Source organism: Eulemur rufifrons, chromosome 15 (assembly GCF_041146395.1).
Source record: "Eulemur rufifrons isolate Redbay chromosome 15, OSU_ERuf_1, whole genome shotgun sequence".
In the NCBI taxonomy this organism is placed as follows: Eukaryota; Metazoa; Chordata; class Mammalia; order Primates; family Lemuridae; genus Eulemur; species Eulemur rufifrons.
In genome coordinates, this window is record NC_090997.1 from 59,353,258 (window position 1) to 59,380,115 (window position 26,858).

At 38.8% G+C, this 26,858-nt stretch overlaps 1 protein-coding gene across 1 annotated transcript in view; it reads right to left on the reverse strand.

Moving 5' to 3' along the window:
* Window positions 1-237: 237 nt before the first annotated feature.
* The window catches only part of LOC138395503 (blood vessel epicardial substance), a 55,058-nt gene continuing 28,437 nt past the window's right edge, over window positions 238-26,858 (reverse strand). Inside the window, exons 6-12 of the mRNA XM_069488358.1 lie at window positions 25,278-25,514; window positions 23,972-24,096; window positions 21,146-21,333; window positions 20,299-20,407; window positions 13,782-13,949; window positions 12,741-12,882; window positions 238-525 (exon numbers count right to left, since the gene is read on the reverse strand). Of these exons, the coding sequence (XP_069344459.1) occupies window positions 401-525; window positions 12,741-12,882; window positions 13,782-13,949; window positions 20,299-20,407; window positions 21,146-21,333; window positions 23,972-24,096; window positions 25,278-25,514 (1,094 nt within the window). The 3' untranslated portion in view covers window positions 238-400. The remainder of the gene's footprint in view (window positions 526-12,740; window positions 12,883-13,781; window positions 13,950-20,298; window positions 20,408-21,145; window positions 21,334-23,971; window positions 24,097-25,277; window positions 25,515-26,858) is intronic.

Consider the following 26,858-nt stretch of genomic DNA (forward strand, 5'->3'; position numbering starts at 1 on the left):
CACAGGGACAACTCCACTACCAAGGTAGAGAAAAAATTGTGAGGAAAAAAGAACCACAACTTGGAAAAGTAAGTGAAAAGGCATTTGCATTGACACAGTGCTAAGATTTTTTAAGTTAAAACAATAATATATCTAAAAAATACTGTGAAAATACATATCTCAAAATAGAACAAGGTTTAGTCAGAAGGCTCAGTAGAACAATTACTTTAAAATCTGACCAATTAAAAAGATAGATAAAATAACCTTTCCATCTTTGACCCTTCCTCACTTTCCTGCCCTCAGATGCTACCAGTCTGGATGTGCTAAAGCAGAATAAACTAAAAGCCATGAAAAAGCACTGGTATTTTCCAGGATCTCTTCAAGACAATTTCCATCTCGGTAACTTGAATTCTCTCTCTGGTCAAGGCAACTGACGGACTTTAAACGTATTTGGAGTCATCGGTTCAAAGACATCATCGTCATCTTCCACCCCTTCTTCTATTGGTTTCATCTTGGGGGAGGAACGCTGGTGTGGGGAAGACACATCTGTGAAAAGACACAGAGAGAAAACTGCTTAATGTACAATCTGCCCTGATACTGGCGTGATGGATCAATTATAAATTCCAACTGGGAAATAAAATTCGGTGGGAATCTATAGCTAACACCAGGAATGCAATTTCCACAAACGTTCTATTTTCAATCCAGCATTTCAACAAAACAACAAAGTCAACAAGAGATTCTCGGTCATGAGAACTGATGTGGAACAGATTCCACTGCATATGCTGGGACAATATGAGCTTCTCAAATACATGCAGCTCCCAGTGGGATACCCTGAACTCTGTTTAAGACTCAGAATGCATGTTTCTACATTAGTATCATACATATTAATACTGCTATTAGGCTGGAAGTCGTGGCTCACGCCCGTAATCCCAACACTTTAGGAGTCTGAAGTGGGAGGATCCCTTGAGGCCAGGAGTTTGAGACAAGCCTGGGAAACACAGTGAAACCTCGCATCTACAAAATAATACAAAAATTAGCCAGGCATGGTGGCACATGCCTGTAGTCCCAGCTACTTGGGAGGCTAAGGCAGGAGGATCGCTTGAGCCCAGGAGTTGGAGATTACAGTGATCAATGATGACATCATTGCACTCTAGTCTGGGTGACAACAACAAAAAAGCCCATCTCAAAAGAAAAAAAAAGTTGATGATATTAATGTAATAATTGGACCTTGAAAGCTGATTTAACTCCTAATTTCCTGGATGACTAGTTCTATTCTAAAACTATGGGACCTAACACCATCTGTAATAACACCTACAAGTACATTTCTTGCCTCTACTGGTCCAGCCACTCCTTGGACTGACACAGGAAGGAGACGGGGGTGAGGAAGAGAGTCCAAATCTCAAGATGCCTAATGAACAGCTCACGTGACAGCACAAACGTAAGCTCCCCTCCATACAGTACACACTCACTGTCAGTGTCTCCTTGTGCCCGAGCCACCTGTGCCATCTCCTTGCTGTCCAAGGGCAGGGCAGGGCAGAGTGACACTTGGTCAGCCAGCAAATGCGGAAGGCAGGCTGGGGAGCAGGTTGATGGTGGAAGGGCAAGGGGTGAAACCCGACTCCTTAAACTTGCTAAGAGCAAAGGAGAGTGGAGGGATCTCATTAAGACATGAAACAGACTGGCTACAAGATGACCATGGAAACCTATCAAGGTCAGCTATCACTGGGTCGGCCAGCACTGAGAGAATGCTGCCCTCAGCAAGGAGGGGCAGGGGCAGGCAGCATGTCCCATGCTGCTGCCTGGGGGAGGCTGAGACGGTGGCGAGGGCGTTGCACTCAGCCATGGCACAGGGTTGGGAGACACACAGAGTGGTCAAGACAAGAGGCTCAGGAAACAATTCCAGGCTCCAAATCCCTGCTCTGCTGCTTCCTCAATTACTAAACCTTTCCAGGCCTCAGTTTCCATATCTGTAGAAAGGGGATACGCATAGGACCTGCTTCAAAGGGTGGTTGGGAGGATTAAACAAAATACTGCATGTGATGTGCTTAAGCAGGGTGTGGGGCACATACAAATTGTCCCTAAAGGTCATTTATTATTAATTGTACAGTCAACAGTTCCATCTTCCAACATAAAAAGATAATTTTGCAGGGCTGGGCTTTGGTATAGCTAATGTGTACTGGCTTTACATGCATGGAAATTGTTCACTTACAAACATTTAAAGTCAAAATATTGAGTTTTCTGAATGATAACTACTGACATAAACTGTAGAAAATACACCTCTATTAAAATGGTCCAAGAACACAATTCTGTCCCAGAGCACAGCATGCTAAGTTCTCAGGCAAGTTCCTTTGATTCTTTTCCTGCAGATGACATCAAACACACCATGTTTTTACAACCTTTAATTTGCATGTCTACTCAAATGGCAATGGATGCTATCTGTGTGACCTTGGGCAAGTTATTTCACTTCTTTATGTCTTAATTTCCTTTTCTGTAAAACAGGAATAATAAGAACAGTATCTACCTTGTATAGCTAAGGTTTCAATGACAATATTTGTAAAGTTCTTAGATCAGTGCCTGGGATAAAATAATCACCATGTAAATATTTGTTAGAATATATAATTAATTAATTAATATGGTCCTTGGAGGGCAATGGCCTTAATAATGAGCAAATGTGTTAAAATTCATCATTGCCCATAGGAATGCCAATAAAGGAAATGGGCCTTGTGCTAAAATAGGTTTGTGTTTCTCAATCTAAGCTGTCCTGAGTGTAGTAAATTGTCCTTTTTAAAAACAGCAACAGCTATGGCTTCCACGATATTTCTAGCCTTAAGTTATGATTGGGTTTCATAAAATATTAACTTAGTCTAAGTGTTTGTGATCAGATAAAACCCTTAAAACAAACATGGCATGTCTAAGAGCATTAAACCAAATCAATAATATACAACATTCAGACATAATTGTGCAATACACATAACAGAAACACACCCAGTTTATTTTGTGTGAGGAAGTGGGGCTAACTGGTCTCCAGTTTTTCAGGCTGTCTACCAAGTCAGGGGTGACATTCCGTAGTCCGCTGAGGCTGGTACCCACACTGGAGCCACAGTGTTATCTGACCCTCTCAACTATCTCCCCCATCGCTGCATTTTTTTGCTGAGAGAAAATGAAGAGAGGACCCAATACAATTAGAAATGATCGAGTGAAAGCTTTCCAAGGACTTCCAGCTTTTCCATGAAAGAATTTATTCTGTTCCCACTGTATTTGCCTGGGCAGAAGCAGAGTTATGGTGCTTACTGTATAACATTAAAAGGATAGTGAGTCCCTCACAATCCTCAGGGTGACATCCAGGGGTCTCCAAGTTGGGCCTGCTTCCTCCTTCCAGTCTAAGCTCTTGCAAACTCAGTGCTCTCCGAATCCAACCCAGCCTTTTCCTTTTCTCCTCCTGCTTTTCTCTCCACCTGGAATGGTCCTTCCACTCCCTTCCCTACTCACCAAATTCCTATCTGTCCCTCAAGGTGGGGTTCAAACTCCACCTCCTTCAAGGGTGATCTCCCCCAACTTCTGTGGGGAGATTCTATCCTCCTCAACACCTTCAGCCCTTACACGGTCTGCATCGCCCCTCATGGGAAAACAGGCATCTTGAGGGCTGTAACCATGGCCTCTGCTCCCCTGCAGCCTCACTGAAGTACCCCACACATAGGCAGGGCCTTTATCATCATTTAAGTACGTGGTAGTGAAAAAAAATACCTCTTCTGAAACGCCACGCAGGAACTTCAAAGGGAGTTCCTTTCCTGTGGGAGAAAGACGTGGCCGCCACATGTAACCTCTGACAGCTCAGGCCCAAACCCTGCAGTGGGCACACCAGCGCTCCCCACGTGCAGGCAGGTCTCAGGGGACAGTAAAATCTCCCTAGGAAAAGAGACTGTTATCACCCTATTCTGTATCATGTCCCCTGAAGGAAACCACTTTCAAATAACCGACTGCTTCAGCGCTGCCTAGAACGTGGGCAAGACTGCCGTCCTCCCTAGGGAACGTCATAGACTTAATAGCACCATCGCCTGCTACGTTTTTATCCAAGCAGCAAAAAGGATCAGTGAGACTACAAGGTGCTAGATGTTAAATATTGGGGAAATAAAAACAAATCAGACCTAGTCTCTGACTCTATCTTATTTTATGTCTCAGGAACTCAATGCACTTTTCATAGGCATTCATCCTCACCACGTCCATACAATTATTTCTACTTTATACTCAGAAGCTGAAACAAAGACAACCTGTGAAAGAAAAGAGAGAGGGGTTGCTGCAATGAATCAGCTCCCTTCTCACCAGGGCATGAACCACTCAGACAGAAACACATCCTGGGAGAATAAACCAGGGAGTCCGAACAGCCTGGCAAGATGTAATGTTTTCTGTGAAAGTTCTCTTCACGCCCAGAATACTTGACTCACTTGCATTCCAGGCTTTGTGGCTGAGAGTCTCCAAGCCCCACAAATCCCAATCATCACAACACTGCCTCTCTGCCCTTTCTCCACCACGGCAGACTCATCAGCGGACAAGAGGAACCCAGCCCGACCCGTAACTGCCAGGAGCTACCCAGGGCCAGGCGGCTGCCTGACCCCTCACTAGGGATCAGGGTCACAGAGGGCGTGCACTCTTTGTGGCACCCTCAGTTAGCCCGGCCTCCTATACCACAAGGGCCAAGTACAACATACATAGCCAGGAAAATGAAAGGACCATCTGGGCCCACCTAGGGATCTGCAACCCTCACAGCCAGAAGGGCCGGCTTCGAGGAACAAGAAGCTCACCTGGCCCCTCGGTGCGGAGCTCTCTGGCCTCCATCTGGAGACCGGCCAGTTCCATGGAAAGACTCAGAGCCCATCAAAATACAGCTGGAAATTGTTTCTTAAGCTTCTAATAAATCCAAAATCAATTTTGAATATTGACAAAAAAAATGAGGGAATATAATACTTTAAGGGAACTATCTTATATTTCATAAGTTGAACACCAATAAATTCCTTCTACAAGTTTGCCTGGTTCTTTGTTAATTTTCTGTACCAATGCATCATTAGAAATTTGCCTAGAAGGCCCAACTACCTTCCAGAGATCTGAAAGCATGAGAGGAGAGAGGAAGAAATAGAGCTTATCTTTAGTTAAGTGCTTTTTCAAATTACTTTTACCCTTCAAGGACATTACTGTGAGGCTCATGATCTCTGTATAACGCTTTACTTTTCATTTATTACAAATTCTACAGGGGTAAATAATTCCATATCCACAAGTTTTCCAGAAAACAGATTCTTACTCTTCTATTAAAACTACTTTTACAGTTGGGAGACAGAGTAGTTAACTCTATCCTGTGGTATTTATTATGATCAGGCAAAGATAATTATAATTATTTTTTGCTATTAGTTATAATCACCTTCCAAGTTACTAGACTCTGGCTACCAATTAACACAGTTTATTATAAAAGTATATTAAACAGTCTCAGACTCAACTGTAATCCAGACTTATCAGGTGTGAAATTGTTAAGTAGTTTTATCAAGAGTTATTGTTGCTTCGGGGATGTTTTATATTATACACAAAAAATCCTCTGGCAAAAGGACTTCTGCATTCCTTCCATGAATATCGACGCACCAAAGGTGCAGCCAGGGGAGCAGGATTTTACTGGGAGTTGGAGGCCACATTCATACGTGGATGTTCGGGCGAGAAAGAGAACTGTAGCACCAGGCTGCCGTCCTCAGGGTGAGAAAGAAAAACTCAAACTCAAGCACATGGGCTTTGAGCAAAGGTAGCAGACTGAGACGGCAGTAAGAGCCCTGAAACAAACAGTAAAAACCTCTGCTCATGTCAGATGGCAGGGGTGGCCACACCGTGGGTACCCACAAGAGGAGAGTGTCTCCTCAGCAGACATGTTCACACAGAGGCTAGTGCCGGATGCTAGCTGAGCAGGACAGGAGCTTACCATTAAGATGCCCTGTGTGTCCTTGACGGTCACTGCCTGCAAACGCAAACTAGACATAGGGTCTCTCCCAGGAAGTAAAAGTAAACAGGCATATGTGTTATTCTTAAATTCCAAATGAAGGTCGTGCCTGCTCCAGAGGACGAATAAGCTACCTCAAGTCTGAGCTTCAGATAAGTAGAGTGCCACGATGTGAAGTTTGTCAAGTGACTTTTATCTTTGCTTAAGAAACACACTTTTTGAAAAAGGAGCAACACTTTCGTAAACTGTCTAATATAATGCCCTAGGATTTTTTTCTTTTCTTCTATAAACTTTAATGACATTTTCTTCATTCCTTTCAAAGTGTTATTATTTTTATTATGTTTAACCATCTGGCCAACTGCTTTAGCAAGTAATTAAAAACCTGCAGGAGTTTAGAATTTTAATTAGGTTATACAGTTTTTGAAGAATGGGGATAGGGAAGGATTTAATAGCTTCTTTGCTAGAAAGAATTATCATCTCTTTTCCTGCCTTTGTCTGTTTATATCATAAGATTTTTTTTTAATTGAGGAAACTGAGTTTGAATTGAAGCTTTCCGAGCAACAATACTGAAGGGTAGCTGTGGCCTTTGCACCTATTTTCCCTTAAATGGACTCAGCACCGGCACTGAGGACCTCAAGCAAAGCATACAAATGTAGGGCAGATGTGGAGGCTGGAGTAGGTTAGTGGCTCCCATGAAGAGGTTTTTCTCTGGCCCAAGCGGTCATCCTCAGATCAAATCCTGACCACTCAGATGGGTGATCGGGGTCCTGAATGGCACAGCACCAGCTGAGCAGCCTAGTAATGCAGAAGTCCTGCAGCCCCTTCCTGCCCTCCAAGAGGAAACTCTAGGGTGGAGGAGACAGCGGATAAACCCAGGAGAAGGGTGAGGGCAGGTTCCGGGATGGCGGTTGTGCAACAGACCAGAGAACACCCTGTCCAGGATGGGCCGGAGGATGGTAGGCTCCATGAGGAGGGTCTCTGAGAAAACTGGGATGTGGAATTAGCAGTCTGAGAGAGTAGGGATACAAGGACAGAAATCGGAAGGATAAGGAAAAAGAAGGCAAATAGAAATGCCCACACACACACACACAAAAAAGCAGTATAAAAAGGCATACTTCAAATAGAGGATAGCCACTCAGAGACTTTAAGAAGAAATGAAATGGGTTTCACATAAAAGAATAAGTAAGAAACTAGAAGATGCCAGGGATATGGTGAATATGATGCATCCTCTCAACAAAGCAAGGCAATGAAACAACTTCAGGGGAAAAAAGAGCTTCAAAGTACGAAGTAAACTGTAGTGTCATTTTTATGTTGTATATGAAAGGAGAAGAATCCATTTGAACTTGATATTAGGAACAATCTCCTTCAAACAGAACAAGAGGCATGACACTGGAAACAAAGAGAAATAAATGTAGGCATGACCTACTATTTGGGTCTGCATAAAGTTTAATAATGTCAACATTGTTTACTTGTTTAAAACTTTTTGAAACAATTCATAGGCAAAGCAAGGAAACCTAATTGTAGTTTTATTATAAAAGAGAGCATATAACAACCTTGCTAGTTTCACAGTAAAAGAACACAACAGTTAGAAAGTAGAAGGAAGAAGAATAAGAAAGAGTAGGAATGCTTATGTCCTCACTTGTAAAAATGGTACAGAGAAAAAGAGAATGAAGGTATAAGTATATTGTTTAATGTTAAAAGGTAAACAAACAAGAAGAACTGGGCCAAGCTCAGTGGCTCACATCTATAATCCTAGCACTTCGGCAGGCCGAAGTGGGAGGATTGCTTGAGGCTGGGAGTTTGAGACCAGCCTGAGCAAGAGAGAGACCTCACCTCTATAAAAAATAGAAAAATTAGCCGGGCGTGGTGGCACACACCTGTTATCCCAGGTACTTGGGAGGCTGAGGCAGGAGGATCACTTGAGAACTAGCGACATCATATTTAACAGAAGGGGGGAGGGAAGTTAGAAGTGAGCTAAGTTAGGTTAATAGATAAAAATTAAGTAGATAAATCAATAAATAACAGCACATTATTCAGAATTTTGGACAAAAATTGCTCCAAAATGATGGTTCCTTGGGAGCAGGACTAAACTTAGGTTGGAGTGACTCTCAGTTCTTTTCACTGTAAGATTTCTTTACTATTTGATATTTATGTATATATATTAACTGGATGATATTTTTAAATTTTTGATTGAAAGATTAAAATGCATACCTGTATCAAATCCTTTCACTGTCATTTTACAGATAAAATGCTACATGAGGACAGGAGTCAGCTAATGGACTGGTGAAGACAAGGCCCTGATGTCAGACAGCACAGCCCCTGCTCAGGGGAGACCAGTGTCATATTTCTCAAGCCTAAAAGGGGAAGATGCAACACCCACCTCACAGGGCAGTTGTGAGGATTAAGTTGTTGGTTTAATAGGTTGTGAGGAACACAGAAGTGGTCAGGATGTGTCAGCTGCTACAACAATGGATGAATATCCCCAAACAAGTCTATGCTCACATTGACATGGAAGGTAAGGTAAAAAAACAAAGCAAGAATTTATAACAAATGGAACGCTTCTTTGTTTCAAGCCGAGTGACTTTGACCAGGTTATTTAATCTCCCTAAACTACACTTTACTCATCTACAAAATGAGGGCATTGCTTTTCTCCTGCCATCTTGGTGGGTCTAAGAATTGTTCATGGACTCATCCCCCATACACCTGCTGCCTGATCCCATCTTTCTCTCTCTCTGTATCATTCATGCAAAACTTATTACTTGTGAGCCTATGGTTGTTCACAGGGGGAATGAAATACAAATTGAGCTGAACAGATTATTCATGAAACCAGCCTCAAAACTAAGAATGTTGTATTGGCTTTTTTGGATCTTTCCAAGTAAATAAATACGTAAGAGAGCTGAGAGAAGCTCATTGTCAGACACGTTGCTAGTCTCTGCAGACGAGAGTACTTAACCAGATGCAAGCTAACTTGACTTAAGCATATTTGTACAACTAGGTCATATGAAATTAGTAGATTGTTTACAGCACCATCTTGACACTAATAACAAGAAAATACTTACAAAGATTTTTTTTCTCAGTAAGAAGTATCTCTCTAAATATTTCATAGTATCTTTGTTATAAAAAAATCATAAATTTTAACTATTACTTCATGAAAAAAGGGATGGTTTAAGCAAGCACTCTTTCAAAGATGAGTTCCAACTGACTGATGACCAAAAAAACAAACAAAAAAAACACAACACAACACAACACAATCTCTACCCAAAAAAAAAAAAAAAAAAAAAAATAGCCGGGCATGGTGGTACATGTCTATGGTCCTAGCTACTTGGGAGGCTGAGGCAGGATTGCTTCGCTTGAGCCCAGACATTTGAGGCTGCAGGGAGCCGTGACTGCACTACTGCACTCCAGCCTGCGTGACAGAGCAAGACCCGATCTCTAAGACAAAACAAAACAAAACAGAAGAATAACACAACCCAAACAATAGATTACTTAACCTCAGTTAACCAAAATAGAGTTCTGTACCTTTCAAGGAAACATAATATGTCCTCCTGTTGCCATGGCAATGCCTATGCTGGGCACCACTTATTAGTGATGAAAATGCCAGTACCATCAGTCTATGTGAGTAGATGTGTGTGTTTTACACACTACATGTAGAGAGCTAAACCTCATAAGGAGAAAAAGACCGAACAAGGTACCCTGAGGAGCAAGGACCTTGGTCTAGGAGCTCAGAGAAGACAGGTTACATATGTGTGGTGGCATTAACCCTTCTCACACATCTTGGACATCTCGGCCCTTCCTCTCTTCCTATCTCACTGTGTTTCATGTTTGCAACCACATGCAAACATGAAACCCAGTTTATGAAGCAATGGGAAAGTCACAGTTAAATTAATCGGAGTATGAACTACTGAATAAACAGAGAGGAATACATTTTTCTCAGACTATCTCATTACTTTCACCCCTTTAAACGACAAATTGAAGTAGGACACGGAATCTGTGTGGCAAAGACTAGAACTCTTGCTGTGGATTTAGCATCTCGTGATATGTATAAAAATAGAGCACAACGTAAAAAAGGGGAGCTGCGGCAGTTTCACTGAAACATTCCCTTGACCTTTTTCTGAACTGTATTTCTGTTTAACCGAACATTTGCTGTGCAATGTTACAAAGTATATTTATAGCAATACTGTTCAGATCCTGATTCAAAAAAGAATTATGAGAAATACTGACAGGCATGTTAATGTTTACATCGATTTATATATTTAAGTCAATGAATAAGTGGGATAATGTAAAAAATGCTTAATTAAGAAAATATAAGGTATGTTTAATTTTTTTATAGAGTAGCATTGCTTATAATTCTGTAAGTACGTACTAGGCAAAGTGAAAGCTAACCAAAAGCTACATGATGTTGGAGACTCTCATTGGATAACTTTAAATGTTCCTACGTAGAACCCTAGGGCCCCAGCACTAAGAATAAGGCAAAAATTTTCACCGAAATGAATTATAGTAACCAATCTGTGAAAACCTATTTGCAGCACTGGGTGGTCATGAGGAAGGAACCAAGGGATGGCAGGTTTCTCCAGCAAAGTAGGCGGGAGTAGAAAGAAGTGACTTTGGGCGAGTCACCACCTTCTCACCAAATGCAGGTAGACTCATCTGCAAAGGGGCAAATAATAAGAGCTCCTGAGCCCAACTCACACAGTTTTTAGGTTGAAATGCTGGAATGGATGTAAAGGTGACCTGCCTATCATAAACCACTAGTCAAATGTTAGCTGCATTTTCTTTTACTCTTTTTAAAACACAGAGACAAGCTGGTCTACAAGCATGAGCTCTGGAACCAGACAGGATCCCTAGGTTTATATCCTAGCACCAACCCCTGAGGAACAGGAACAAGTGAATAAGCATCTCATACTCCCAATTTCCTTTTCTGTACGATGACACACCGCCTCTGTGGGGGACTGAGTATGGCCAAACTACCTGCTTGCTTTCTCTCACCAGCCCCTCTCTATGAAGCCCCTGCAGGAGGGTGGATGTCAGTTCTGCCAAGTGACTTCTCCGGCCCAGAGAATATGAGTGGCAGGGGCCACTCAGAGTGGGAGCTTTAAGAGCCATCTCGTGAATGTGCCACCACTGTCCTCCCTCTGCCATGACAATGGCAATGACCCAGATGGCAGTTGCACCTTAGGCCGAGCCCCAGAGTGGGGAGGAGCAGCACCCAACCTGTATGTGAGCCTGTCAATCCCTTCAGAAAGTTACTATGGAATAAAATACAACAGTTTCCAATTTCTCCTTTGTGCTGCTCTTAAAATTCCCTTTAGGGGATTTTAATGCATTTCTATACCCAGACTTGGCTTTGGAAGCTTTCAGCTGAAGGAGTTAAAAAATTAGGCCATTCTGGCATAATGATTTTTTGAGTTAAGGCACTTAAAAAAAAATAGCAGGTATAAGAAGATCACTCTGACCTTCATTCTGTTTCTTAAAAACAGGAGATGAAATTCCCATGTGAAAGATGCCCTCCCTATATTAGAAGGAAAATAACATTCTTACCAACAAGGACAGGCAGTTGAGACAGAGAGAATTCTGCACAGGCCTTATTAAAGTAACTCTCATCTTTAAGTTTTCCAACATAATTTAGTTGTTTTTTTCACAGCTTACTATTCTTTGTTCAATTCAGTATATAAGTGTTTGATTCTAACTGCTTCTTTGGGTCTTCATTTCCTCCTGAAGGCTTCTGTGCCATGTGAAACTTATATGAGCTTTTATACAAACTCATACAGCTCATATTAAATGTGTATGCTTTTCTCCTGTTAATCTGTCTTATGTCAATTTAATTTGTAGACCCAGCCAAAAAAACCCCAGAAGGGAAGAGGTAAAGTTTTGCCTCCCAATACACACCAATTATATGGCCTTGTAAATTCCAGCCTCTCCCGACTATGCAATACTTAAATCCTTAACCTAATTTACCTAAAGCACACACAGTTACAAGATCATTTACATCAACATATGGGATTGCTGAATGTGTTTGCATTTTCTAAAAAGTTACTTTGGTTTAAACTATAATTGGAAATATAAATAGTACTTAGTTTATGCAATGGAATAATGTGTCTGCCTCTTTGCTATTTCACATGAATTTGTTCAAGGTTTTTGTCATCATTCTTACAATAATTCTTAGCACTTACTTTTTAAAATAATTTAGTTTCCCTCATTGTACTTACGAATTTCCAACATCTGTGTCATTACTGTTACTTAAAATATTTTAAAACAATCTAAACTGAAGAAGAATCTTAGAAAACTGGCTTCTTGAGAGGTGTGTGAATGAGGTCACTCGCAGGGTGTTGAGTGACCTCCTTCATCGTCAGGGGTAGTCCGTTACCCAATCACTTTTTAACTCTTGGCACTCACACTGAGATAACCAGCCAGTAGTAAAGCATCCAGTAATCGTTTTCTTACCATTTTTAATAGAGTGCTGGGTCTAAGTTTTCACTCTAAGATCATAAAAACAACAAAAACAAATATTCACCAAACCATGTGGACTCTTTTACAGTATTCTGGTGAGCCAGTATCTAAGCAAAATAAATGGCAAAAGTAGTGAACAATTTCTGAAACAGAAACAAGAGTTCTAAAGTTGGTTTTTAGTTGATATGCAGTATAAGGAAAACATTTTGGTTATTTTTATTGTTATGTTTAGGTTGCCAAATAGTTACTTGCAAACTTATTTTTCTGATCAAAGCTGTCATCTGTCTATTTCCAGTGACATCCATCAGAACTCTGCAGTATTATTGGTTTTGGGACAACTTACGAAGAGAGGACATGCTGGAGGTGCTCCGGAGAAACTGGTGTAAGCCGTCCTCACTGTCACTGGAGCTGGCTATACTGTTCCGCATTTCCAGCATGGAGATCTGCGCGCAAAGGCTGAGCTGGCGTTCCAACTTTTTGGCCTTCTACAAAGCAAAGTTTTAAGAGTTCTGAGATTTATGGGACTTGAAGCATATATTCCCTTTAAGCAGTATAGTTTTCCTTGAAATAAGTTAGGGCATAAAAAACAGTACCTGGTACAAATTAAGTGCCCAATAAATGTAAGCTATGATTTTCATTATTAGCTACTACTACAAATACATTATAAAAAAATTAATGTACTCAATAGCCTATTTATTAATCTGAAACAATAAACACCAGCTTAACTTGATAAACTGCCTAGACAAGATGACTCTGAAAGGGCACATACCCATACACAACTCATGGTCTTTGGAGAACAGTACTTATCACAGAGATGATGTTTTGTAAGTTCTCTTTTGTAATCATTTGAATTTCCTTCTAAACTATGAGAAAATTAAGATCAAATTGCAAATTGTTGAAGATCTATGCAGCTCTGAAATTCCACACCTCTCCTATCTCCTGTGGGCTTCCAGGGAGGGTGTCTGGCCAGGAAGCCACGCAGGACTAGAAGACACCACGGTTCAAAGACCAACTTCCTGCTAGCTGGGATCTGCCAGCCTTTCTCTGTCTGCAGCCTCCGCACTACCCTGCCCTTCTTGGCCTACTCCACCCCCAACTCCCTCACCATCTTCCTTAAAGACTCTTTTGAAGAAGACAGCACCTCATCCCCATAAATGCTGGTCCCTGACTCCTCCCTAGGTAATGACAGATGTAATCACTACAGAATACTTTTGTGCTCTCAAGAAATGATTCCTTGAATGATCTCTACATTACAAGTATCCCCACTGCACTTAACATATGGCTAGTTTAATGAAAATTCAGGAAACTATATATTCCACAAAGTGAGGTATCCCTCACATACATATTTATTTAACAAAATAAACAAACTTTAAAAAACACTTACTTTATCATTTAAGGTGGGATCATTCAATGAGTAGAGCTTATTTGTGATGTCTTTTCCAATGAGATACCTAAATATTTCATATAGGAAAGGTTCTGATTCCAGAAAGTAAGTCAATCTTTCTCTCGACCAGCATAAAAATCTGCAATTATCATCTGCAATAATGGTGACCTGCCAAAGAAACAAGCACACAAGAAAAAAGTACATCTATGTATATGAATTATGACTACAGTTACTTGGGAGAAGAGAAGAATAGAATAATTTAGTGGACATTATCACAGTAATGATTTTTCAAATTAGTTAAAATAAGATCCAATGCACATAGCGTCTGTAACTATGTATGAAATCATGTTTAAAAATAAGCAATCTGCAGAGTAAATAAAAGCAAATTCTCTAAGTTTTGTTGTTGTTTTTTTTTCGTGAGGTCTGGTGACAGAGTGGTCACTGTGTCCATACGACTGCTGTAGAGTGTACTCCATGGAGGTTGCAATTGGACATATGATTTATAGCAAAACACTTATTTACACCCTGTGGATTACAATGAGGTTTAAGAATACAGCTTTAAGGCCAGGCGCGGTGGCTCACACCTGTAATCCTAGCACTGTGGGAGGCCGAGGCGGGTGGATTGTTTGAGCTCAGGAGTTCAAGACCAGCGTGAGGAAGAGCAAGACCCCGTCTCTACTAAAAATAGAAAGAAATTATATAGACAACTAAAAAAAAAAAAAAAAAATATATATATATATATATATATATATATATAAAATTAGCCGGGCATGGTGGCACATGCCTATAATCCCAGCTACTCAGGGGGCTGAGGCAGGAGGATCGCTTGAGCCCAAGAGTTTGAGGTTGCTGTGAGCTGGGCTGATGCCACGGCACTCTAGCCCGGGCAATAGAGTGAGACTCTGTCTCAAAAAAAAAAAAAAAAAAGAGAATACAGCTTTAAGCAAATGAGCTAAGACTGGTGAGGCAAGTTGTAGAGGAAAGATCTGCCCAGCAGACTCCAAAAATACACACCAGAAATTGAGAAAACTTTAAGGGCCCAGGCTGTTGCTGAGGAATATGGCTGGTGGTGGTCTTTCTACCATAGGTGTTTCCAGAGTGTGACTTTTCAAGGCTAGCTCAAGGGTAGCCCACTGGGGATGTTCACAAAGACTCTTCAATTAGCCGAGAACTGGAAACCATACCATTCCCTTAAGTACTGGTAAGTAGGAAAGCAGGAAGGCACTGTAACTGCACTACACAGAGCTCAAGTATGCCTCAAATACATCCCTTCTCTGGAGTGAGGGGCCATGCCCTCATAACTCACTGCCAGGAAGCCCTTCCTCCTATGCAGGTCATCTTCCATCAGTTAATACTCCTCTTCCAAGCTTCATTGCGGATCTCTTATCACTAAATCCAAACTCGGCTGTTGACATATCTGTTTCTCCTAGGCACTCTGATGGCAGGGACTGTGTACCTCCATGTCTGAATGTCTAGCTTCCAACATGGAGTGGTGCTTAATGCATGATTATTGTATGAAGGAATTAACAAATGAACACAAATACTGTAGAAGGCAAAAAACATTTTTACCTCCTCAACATTAAATCCAATGCCTGTCATAGTAGGAGATTAAAAAGGTTTGTTAAATTGACATGAAGTCCTATCTGGGCCTCAGAGCAAGTATTTCCAAAGGAGCTCTTTCCCTTTCATTACTCACAAAATTAAACATATTTCAAATGACAAGGGGGTATTTACATCTACCAAGAGAGGAAATGAAAAAAAGAGCTTCTCTCCTTACGTCAACAGGCTGAAATCTGATCGTTAGCAAATGAGAGCATTTGGCTACCTTAAAAAGTGGGTCAATGTTCCTAGAAAAGTTTGTGTTTATTATATTAAAAGTAGAAATCCCAAAAATCAAACACATTTGGATTTAAGAAATGCATCAGCAGCTCTAAGATGTCATAAAATATTCAATTTCATTCATTGTGTCAATATATTTTACTATGCATGTACTTTACTCCACATACCGTTCAAGGCACTGAGGTTACAATGGTGAACAAGAGAGAAAAGATCCTTGCCCCGGGAAGCTTACATTCTAGTGGAGGAAGTTAATAATAAATAAAGAAATACGACAATCTCAGGTGGCAATAAGAGTTCTGACAACAATACAACAGGGGAAAGTGGTAGAGAATGACTAGGGAGTGAGAGTTGCACAGAATGCCACTCACTCTGTATATGTATTGTACTTGTAAACATTTAAGGTGCTTTCACATCTAACAAGTATGTGGATCCTCAAAAGTGCCTTTACAATAAAACAGATAATATTCTTTCCCATTTTTCAAATTTCAAATGAGAAGGTCCAAAAAACTTATTCACAAACACAAGTTAATCAGTGGTAGAGTAAGCACTTTTGACTTTCAGTCCATATATACCTTCCCACCAGGTCAAAATCTGCCCAATGCATCCAATATTCATCAAGACGATTGCATGGAAAGTACTCTGGCCTAGTGACCACGAGGTGGGCTGCACAATTCAGTAAGGGCCCCTCACACAACGAATAGCTGAACGCATGTCACGAAGCCTACGTTCAAGTGGAGGAAGCTGATAATAAATAAAATGGCAAGATTTGTAGGAAGAGAAGTACAAGCAAATCAGCCCTGGGGAATTCCCAGAAATAGGATAAAAGTGAGTAAACGGAATGCAACTGAAAAATGTTCTACAGGAGTAACAACTGAAAGGTGAGCAGTGGGTCCTCGCAGTGGCCCAGACAGGCACCTAAGCACTAAAGAGTTAGGAGAACTGAGGTCCCTTTTTTGTGTGAAGATGTCACCTGTGACACTGGAAAATATAATTCATGTGCAGTGGGGGAAGGACTTTAAAAGAGGGGCTGAAAATCATCCAGGAGAAGAAGAAATTGTACTTAAGTGATACACAGAGCATTTAACTTCTCTTCCACCATCTGAATTACCTTGAGTTTCCTCTCAGGTAAAAAAGCTAAAATGCTATTTTTATTATGACACTATAATAATTTTCTTAACAAATTCATTTTTTATTGCTGGTTGAAATTTACTTTAAGCTTATTTAAATAATTACTGAATATAAATTTAGTAACAATATTCAAATAATAAGCTATACTGAGTATGAGTAACTTACAGGCCCTTAAGAGCAGGGATTTAGTTGGAAGCCAGCAGTTAGTGTGCCAAAACTGAGGTCATTTTAGTTGATAGCTAATGCTTCATCTCTGACAAATAGACAGTTTCAATTAATGATTTCCTGTCACGACAGTCAAGTAAAGCATATTTTTAATGAGAATTTTTAATAAAGCAATGGAAGAATTTGTAAAGCTCCCATAAAATAAATTTACTTCTTAAGTTATTGGGGTGCTTCAGCAGTGCTATGCGCGAGTCCTTGTGAAGAATGTTACTGAAGAGATGAAAGCAAACGTGACAGTGGAAGACACAAAACGGTATCTTTGAGGTGGAGAATGAGACTAAGTGTCTGCAACCGGGTTTGCCATGATTACCTCAAGGCACTGGATCAGTCCCTCCTTTTCGATTCCAAACCAGTTCTACAGCCTGACATAAAAAGAAGACAGTGGGCTTCATCCCAGGAAAATGGGGGGGTGTCAGAGAGAATTGCCATGTGTGCCAGAATCTGCAACAGCGGTCTGAGAAGACGACTGGCTGACTCTCCTGGGGGAAGAATGCATTACTCTTTCATGCATCACACTGCATTTCACACACCAGAACGTGAGTATGTCCTAGAAGTGGTCTATTCAACTAATGCTTCTTGAGTTCTCCTAAGCACTAAAATAAAGCAGATTCAAAACTGGCAGATTACATTGCTTCACAGCTTCACTGAAATAGTTACTTAACATCACGATAACGTTTTCTTTAAATACCAGTTAAAACTCAGTGTTCATTTACTTCACAAGAGCAAAGGGGCATATGCCTCCAAGACGTTCCTCTTCCCTTAAAGTCAATAAAGCTTTGATTTTCAGTCTTTGCAGCACCAGGACATCCTATCAGCTATGGAAAGGCAACAGCATGAGACAGAACATAAAAGAAAAGCTCATAAATGATAAAGCTCACTTGACATAAAACAACTGCACAATGAAGAAGAAACCAAACACAAAATCTTACTTCTACCTTTTGTAATGATGATATTCAAGATTCTAGCAACAGTTGTAAATAGCAACCCAAAAGAAAAAAATGGACTCTAAGCACCTATGGATAATGAACTGTAAGTTCAGAATCTGCCCAGCTCTATCATGACACCTATTACCCTTATAATTACTACAGATTTGCCTGAGCAACACATGCTGTACAATCTCCAGAGACCATCACTGAGTCCACCTGCCTTTTCTTTCCTCCTTTTCATCCTATGGTATAATTCATGAGCACCCTAACCACAAAATGAATTTAAAGAAACAAAAATTCAAAAGAAGTAGGTCTTTGTCAGAACACGTGTAAGTGGTCACAGTTAGGGAAAGAGGAGATTAGCAGGTAAAAAGTGTGAGAATGGAGAAAATGTGACCACTGACAATTTCAAGTGTCCTCCACCACTGGCACCGGTAGGAAGAAGTTGGCCCTGGGAGCACATAGCATTTTTCATTTGGGAACTTCCTTCAGTAAGTGGCAATATATATACTCTTACACAGACGTGTGACCCCTATCTTTTTTACTGTTGAGTATCTGCCAACAGGAATGTTTTGTAAACGATCAAAGCACAATCTCCCCCGAGGACTATGCTCTGATAGAGTCGGCTCCAACTGTACAAGACACAGGTTTGATGATGCTAGAGCAGTTTTTATCCACTGATCAGGAAATGCCACACTGACTCTATGCAGAGAAAAGCTGACTGGGGTTAGGAAAAGCTAAATACCAGTTCTGCACCCAGCTACAGTACCACAATTTTGGTCATGTTTTTGGAATCTTCACCATAATTACTGGGAATAATTCAACTACCAAATCCACTCCCTAGTCCCCAAGAAGAAAGAGAACTATAGGTAGTGGTAGGAATTTCTCTTTTGTTCACTTAATTATAAATATAATTTGAAGTCCAGTGGAAAAGATAGTACATTTTAGTATTTCTGGCCTCTTAGGTTCTACTTGATTCTGAAAACAAAGGAGGTTTAGTTCCTACCCTATCCCCAAATACCAGTCTCCTCAGGATTACATGAGCTAATTATCATATAAAACCACCTGCTGCACTACACGGAGAAATAGATGCAACAGATAAATATTGGGCTTTGGAAGAAGAAACTATAAAAAGGTCAGATTAAAGAAGAAGAGGAGAGCGGTGGCCCTGCACCAGTTTGTAGATGGTGGTGATTAAAGATAAAATAAGAACATAAATCTCACAGCAAAGCTGACCCTCACAATGCCAAGGTGAGAATATAAATTAAAGGAGCCAGGACACAGCACTAGCTTTCTCCTCCTGTATGGTAAGCCCAGCCAGCTTGGGAACAGTGTTGCACATGGTGAACTTACATGGGACCTTCGAGTAAAATGCACACAACTTTAACAAGCTGCACAATTACTCAAGCTAGGTGGGAGTGGGACAGGGCTGAAACCACTGTAAATGAAATAAACTGTATGTCTGTAAATTTTCCCTCTTAGCTCCGCTCTTGTGGCATCCCAAATTGTAAGGCATTTCAAAATGAGACTCTAAAATAAGATAGATTTTGCCTACAAGAAACACTGACATTTCTTCCTCCCTCAGGTGGTAACATCTCCTTCAATTTCATTTCCTACCTAAATAGATTTGCCTTCTTGCTCATAAGCAATCCTATTCTCGGGATATTTCCCCACTGCTGTTTATCCAAAGGCTGAGACTAAAGGAAACTCTCACCAATTTTCTTGGTTACTTTCCTACCAATAACAAGGTGAATGAATAAAATAGGAGGGCTGGGCACTTACAGAAACAATCAGAACAAAATGCCACGTAAGAGAGTAATTATTTTAAATTAAAAAAGAATCACACGAAATAGTCCATGTCCAAACTATTACTACTATGAAGAACTTCATTCTTCACCCTTAAACACAGTAAGTATAAAAATGTAAAGTGATTGTTTTTTTCATAACGATTAACAAAATAAATTCCCTAGGGCAAAATTAGTTTCCTGTTTTCCCCCAATAAAAGTAATCAATTAAATGATTTAGGAACACTGATTACCTACAACTGACATTTTCCTTTTTTTCCATAATAAAAGCATTAGATGTTTTCTATGGAAAAATTATAAAAATTCAAATAAGCAAAAAGTTAAAAAATAAAAAAGCGTTCAAACTCACAACCTAGAAATAACAGTGTTAACATTACGGCCAAATTAGGATATATCTTTCTAGAACTATTTTTGTGTATATGTGCATACACACTGTTTTTTTTTAAGTTTTTAAAAAACCGAGATCATACTATAATACCATATGGTAACCTCTTTTTTTCAATAAATCATGGCCACTTTTCTATTAATATCCTTTGGATTCTGCATGAGACACAAACTAGTTTCAATCTGATTAAGAATCATGCAAAAACATACCTGGAATTTTTCACCTTTGTGCATCTGAGTTGATCTAAATTCAGGAGAATCTATAAAGGCACAGGGGTAAATGTTATGCAGAAAATGTCCTCGGTAGGAGACCTTCATTCTGATAACAGAAATTAATGTTAAAAAATACATAATATTCCACAAATCACACAACCCTTAAAAAGCACCATAATCTTATAGGATTGTATTTTATGCTAAAGTTTTAAAGATTCCACAGATGACACACATAATTAAAAGTATTTCCAGAGGCACAAGTATTTCAAAAACTAAAGTAAGGGGAAAAAGGGGTCCAGTATATTAAATCAGACAGGTGCCTTCTGATGGCTATCATCACTCTTATAAAGAGAGTGACCATATAATCTGTGACTCAAACCGCAAGACTTCTGAGAGGGAAAAGGGTGCTATTAATAATTATTCCAAAACAGCATAAACTGGTTCTCTCCCCAGAAGACTCAAATTCCTAGAAGTTATGTTCTCGTGATATTTAAAAGAATAAATCACCTCTGAAGCATGCAAGAGCTTCTTGAATTTTAATGCCTTATTTAAACCTACTTCTATTTTGACTCACTAACTTTAAATAAAAGGTCAAGAATGGTTAAAATATTCACAATTAAAAATTCTGACATCAACAAGATTCAGAGCAGCAAATTCTTCCTAGCTTTCACACGTTGCTCTCCAGCATTCCAAAGTATAGTAGTAAAACACAATTTCACCAACAACAAACTCCGTGACTGCTTCCTCTGTTAGTTGGCAACATTGCATTCCATTTATTTCCTTCCCAGTGGCCACAAAAAGATTTAAGGTAAACTAGGAATTTCGATTTTCACAGAGCACTTACTTTCCCTTCAGGAGAATACTCAGGCGGTCATCAACCGAGGTTTTATCCTCTGCAGCATAAGCCTGGCCCTTTTTCAAGGTTTGGATCATGCAAAACTGTCCAGTTAACCTTCTGAACAAATCTGGAGGCACTCGGAGTGGTTCAAACAATCGCCGGTAGATGCCACTGAGTTCCTTTTCAATCTTTACCTGAAATGCGGGAATGACCAGATGCTGCACTACTGCAGCAACCCTGAAACATGGACTTCTGTGGTCTAAACATGGTTTTGAGAATTTCAAATCTGTGATACATACCATCAGCCTTCTGTATTTAGGTCAATGGAATCTTACACAGAGAGTAAATGGTGATATAGGTTTACACATCAGATGCTAAAAGGGCACTTTTGCAGTTAAACCAAACTCTGAGAGCATAAGGGGAAGATCTGCACTATTGATCACACCTCTTCCTGTGGGCTGTAATGCAACTGTTGAGGTTTCAAATGTTGTCACAACACTCACCTTCCCAATCTTAGCACCTTCCTTAAATAACACAAAACTTTCTGTGAAGCCTTTGTTTCACAGAAATTACATTAACTTTTAAATACCACAGCAAGAAAATAAACACACAAAATGGGAATCAATGTCGAAACAAGTTTACAAAAATAATACACACATTTTATGCCCATGCAATTATTATTTTATGTACCAATACAGGAGAACAAACATGCACAGCTGTAATCACTGCTTTACATTTACATATTCTGAAGAAAAAAGTGTGTAAAAGAGTTTCAGTGTAGCAGTTTCATCCTAAGAGATAATGAATTCTGTAGAATGGAGAAGCCACTGGCAAATAAGGCTGGCTACTAGAGAAAGAGAAAAGCAATGGTGTAATGGCTGTTGTCAGATTCTTCAAGGCCCAGGTCATGCCCCGTCTTCGGGCCCCACGTTAGTCTCTGCAAGTCACACTAATTGGGTGGATGGAAAACTGCACTGCACTGGGAATGAACTTTGTTGTCCAAATCAAATGGACATCTGTCTCAGTGAAATTGCTGGCAGATATACTACAAAGCTTATAGACCCAGATCATGACAGCTGTTCTAACCTGACGTCACTCTAGCATTTGCAATGATCCTACTTATCCTGCTGTTTCATTTTGATGAAGATCCAGCATTTATATTTTTCAAAAAAGTAGGTTTATAGTCTGAGAAGAAATAAAAACACAGATACTAGGTGATTTACTCACTTGGTGCTATGATCACATTGGCAACTTCTGAACCCTACATTTTGGGATGCCAGCAAGTTCTGAAATTCAGGAATTCTAATCCTCACTTTTACTATCATCTACCTCCTCCACTCCAGAGCACTAGTAATGAACATTTAAAATAATTTATTCACAAATATGTTCTACTTCCTGCATGCACACTAGCCAAACTGCCACAGTAATGAACATACGATCTGAAAAATCTACTGATGCATATTCATAATCTGCTTATCCTGCCTATCTCAGCTTGAGTCCCAATTTCGTCATGAAGCCCTCTTAATTCTTTTTCTCTTCGAAAGCATCCACTCATCAAATGTTTTTTTGAGCACCTACTGTGTGATACCACCGTCAGTGTGGTAGATTATATTACTGTTCCCAATTATTTGCTGCTCTCAACCCCTGTAAGAGGATTAAATGGCCCCTTACCCCACCCCACTTCCCACATTATCAAGCTTGGCCATGTCACTTGCTTTTGCCAATGAAATGTGAGCAGAAGTGACATATGTTCCTTTTGAGCAGAAGTTTTAAGAGACATTGGGGGTTTCCCTTTTGTTCTCTTGTAATTTTCCCTCTGCCATGAGAAGCAGGGTTCAGATAGAACCTGCTGCTTCAGCAAAGACCCTGAAATGAATCAGACACATAGAATAATCACAGCTGACACACAGCTGCCAAAGTCAACAAGTAAGACGGGTGAGAAAAAGAGCCTGTTGCTATTATACATCACTAAGATTTTTCAAGTTGTTTATTACACAGCATCACCTAGAGAAAACTAATACAGTAAAGCAACACAGACTGAGTTACTATGCTTGCGGAGGTGACAATCTAGTGAAATACCTATTATATATATCACCCGTATCATTTAAAATGTAATCTATGAATTATCTTGCTTTCTAATAGTTTTCTATATGCAGGTCTGGCCTTGAACATAAGATTAGGGCAAGCATTGTATCTTTTACTTTACAGAATGTTTGTTTGTGTTTAAGATAATCAGTAGACATGCATGGAGGGATTTCTAGGAGCCCTGCTATTTTCATACTCTATTTTTGTTCTTGGTATGATAAAGGAAATACAACAAGATAGATAAGAGTTGAAAAGGAGTTAAACACTAGTGTTCTGGTAACAACCCATCAAAAATGGTTATTTCCTTAAATGAATATTTTGGGCATAAGAAATAATATATAGCCATTACATTAAAAAAACAGCATCAGCTATTTGTAAATCATTAGGATGTTTACAGAAGTTACCTATTAGTAAGTAATTTTATAACTAGGCAAAGATAGTCCCAAGTGATATGTAAATATCAATAGACAAAGGAAATAATCAAGTAATATGGCATTAAAAAGAAAATATTATTCATATTCTTCATACCCCAACGACTAAAAAAGTTTTAAAAACTCATTTGTAGAACAAATTTTATAGTACTCAAATGCTTCACTTTCAAGCATATATAAACACAAAGTCTAATTTCCAGAGAAATGATATTAAAGGGACTAAAAATGTTAGATGTTCATTCTAAGTCTAAACAAAGTACCTTTAAAAGCTTTTAGCTTTAAAATCACTTCCTTATTTATTAATTTTAGTAATTACCGGTCTTTTCTTGTATAAGAGATATGAAAGATGCAAAATGTTGACACCCAAGAACACAGAGTTCCAGATCATTATATCCAAGGCACATCGGTAGAGAGTGGCCCAGACAATATAAAGGGTACATCCTGTTGAATAACAAAGTGAACATGTTAGATACGTAGAACAGCTTCACCAGGTAGCTGAATAAATTTGTTATTCTCTGTATATGCAGTAGTCCACCCTTTTCCTTTCACAGTGGATGCCTGAACCATGGATAATGCCTAATCCTATTATACACATTATGTTTTTTCAATCTGATAACCAAGACAGCTACTAGTGATTAATGGGCAGGTAGCATATACAGCATGGATTTGTTGGACAAAGGAATGATTCATGTCCCAGGCAGGACAGAGCAGTACAGTGAGAGATTTCAAAGTACTACTCAGAACAGCTTGCAATTTAAAATTTACAAATTGTTTATTTTTGGAATTTTCCATTTAATATTTTTGGACTGCAGTTGACCTCAGATAGCAAAGCCATAGATAAGGGGGGACTACTACTGTAGCACTCAAAAATGCACCTGAATAAATGGGTCATTAGGGAAATAATCACATAGAGAGTAATTTGTCAACAATCATTGGCTAATAGATTCAATTGTTTTAATATTTTGGTGTAAATAAATTTAACCTGCTTTACCAAGGTTACTGGGGCATATATATACATACTTTTTTTAAAAAATACATATTTATTTATTTAAACTATTGTGTCTGGGTAGTTGTTTTATTGGCCACAACAAGTGTCTTTTCAAATAATAATAGTTAAAACTATATATTAAGTACTTACTATGTGCCAGGTACTATTCTAAATCAAATATATATGAGAGACACACACGTACACTCTTATTTAATTCTCACTCAACCATCCCAGGAAGTGGTATTATTTTTACCGTTACTTGACACATGACAAAATGGAGGCAGTAGAAAGGTTAAATCACTTCCCCAAGTTACTCAGCAAGTAGTGAAACCAGGATTTGAATCACACAATCTGGCTCCAAAGCCCACACACTTTGACACATGAATGGATTTTCTGATATCTGAAAAATCTAAACAACATATGAAATCATACATAGTGTTACCCAAAGTAAGTGAGAGATATGGCACGTGAGGATCTATGTTCTAAGTTACTTCATATAGTACTAATTCAGTAATGAAGACATATTTTTTGGTATGCCATAGGCCTGACAAGGAATACTCTGAAGCCCCTAATACAAAGCTCATCTGATGCCAGTTTTACAAAAGTTACATAAAATCTCAATCAGGTATCTTACCTATAGCGAACATCACCCTAAGAAATATCATATGAAGGTGAAGAGTAGTTGGAATAATCAACCCGATTGCAAAACAAATATTTGCTACATGAAAAACTAGATGATGTATCTCTCTCCAGTTTTCACAAGTGGTCTCATTGGAAGGCACAGGTATGATATTTTCTAACTCAGGTGTAAAACCTATGGCGGTTGATTCTGCCAATGGGCTGGACTCTGTATAATTCATCTTGAAAATTCCTGTAAAAACAAATAAACAATAGGACAATCATAAAAATGGCTACTGTATCTTATTGCCCCTGTACGTGTTCTGCCAAAATTATTTCTGTGAATGAAGTGTTGATAAACAGACTTCTCTAGTGCTTATGAATTAGATAGAACCATGTTCAAATCCCAGCCCTGTCATATATTAAATATATACATTTACTTACCTGTTAAATGATGATAATAATAACTCATTTGCCTTATGATTAAATGAAATGAAATATATAAAATACTTAGCACAGCACACAACTATTCCCTTATATATACATGTACATGTGTGTGTACACAGACATATATGTATGTATATATTCATACTTGGTAGGAGAAGGTGATGGAATTAACTGGTCTAAAAGACAATCACCAATGTTCATATACCACAGAAATTACAAAGTTATTTAGTATAGTCTTCTAGCATATCTCCACTGGTGACACTGAATCCAAACACAGGAAAAATAACTGGAAAAACTAATTGTTTGAATACTCTGTAAAATATTAAAACCCTCATCTCTACTATTTGAAGGCTTAGAATATATAGAAGACTTTATTTTTATACCATCATTAAATCATTGTATCATAGATACATACATAATACATTAACATAAATGTATATAATATATAATCATATACATTATTCTAAACATTTATGTATGCACAGAGAGATGTAACATTTAAACTTTCTCTTATTATATAATTTAAATCTTTCTTTCCCATAATAATTCTAGTTGGTAGCATCCCACAAATTAAAAATTAGTTAACTTCTTGTTTACTTATATGTAAGAGAGGTCATGAATATACGTTTGACTAATATTAAAATCCATAGCAAATATATTTCAAAGAATATACATTTTACACATGCTTACATAAAACTTAACACAAAGTGGTACTATTTTTTGACTATATTACCTGTCCTTGGTCTCTTCCTTAAAATACTCTCTATTATTAATTATACAAATTTGGTCCTTGACAAACACTATGTTGGTTTAAAGAATATGTGAATTATTCTGTGTAATGAAAAGAATTTCAGATGGGGACCCAAAATACCTTTAAATTTAATTTAGAAATATGTATTTCTTTCAAAATAAGGTCATGCAATTAACCTTATTTTTCTATTCATTGTTTTTGACATACTAAAGGTTTTAGGTGGTAGAATAATTGGTACAGAATGGGCAGCTTGGAAAGATGTTAACAGACAAATATGAAAGCATTCCATATCTCTTAAGATGATTAAAAAAATACCTAAATTTATAAATTCAGAATTAAATGATCAAATCAATTAAAGATCTCTGTACATGATTCTGAACTAGCTTATCAATACAATAA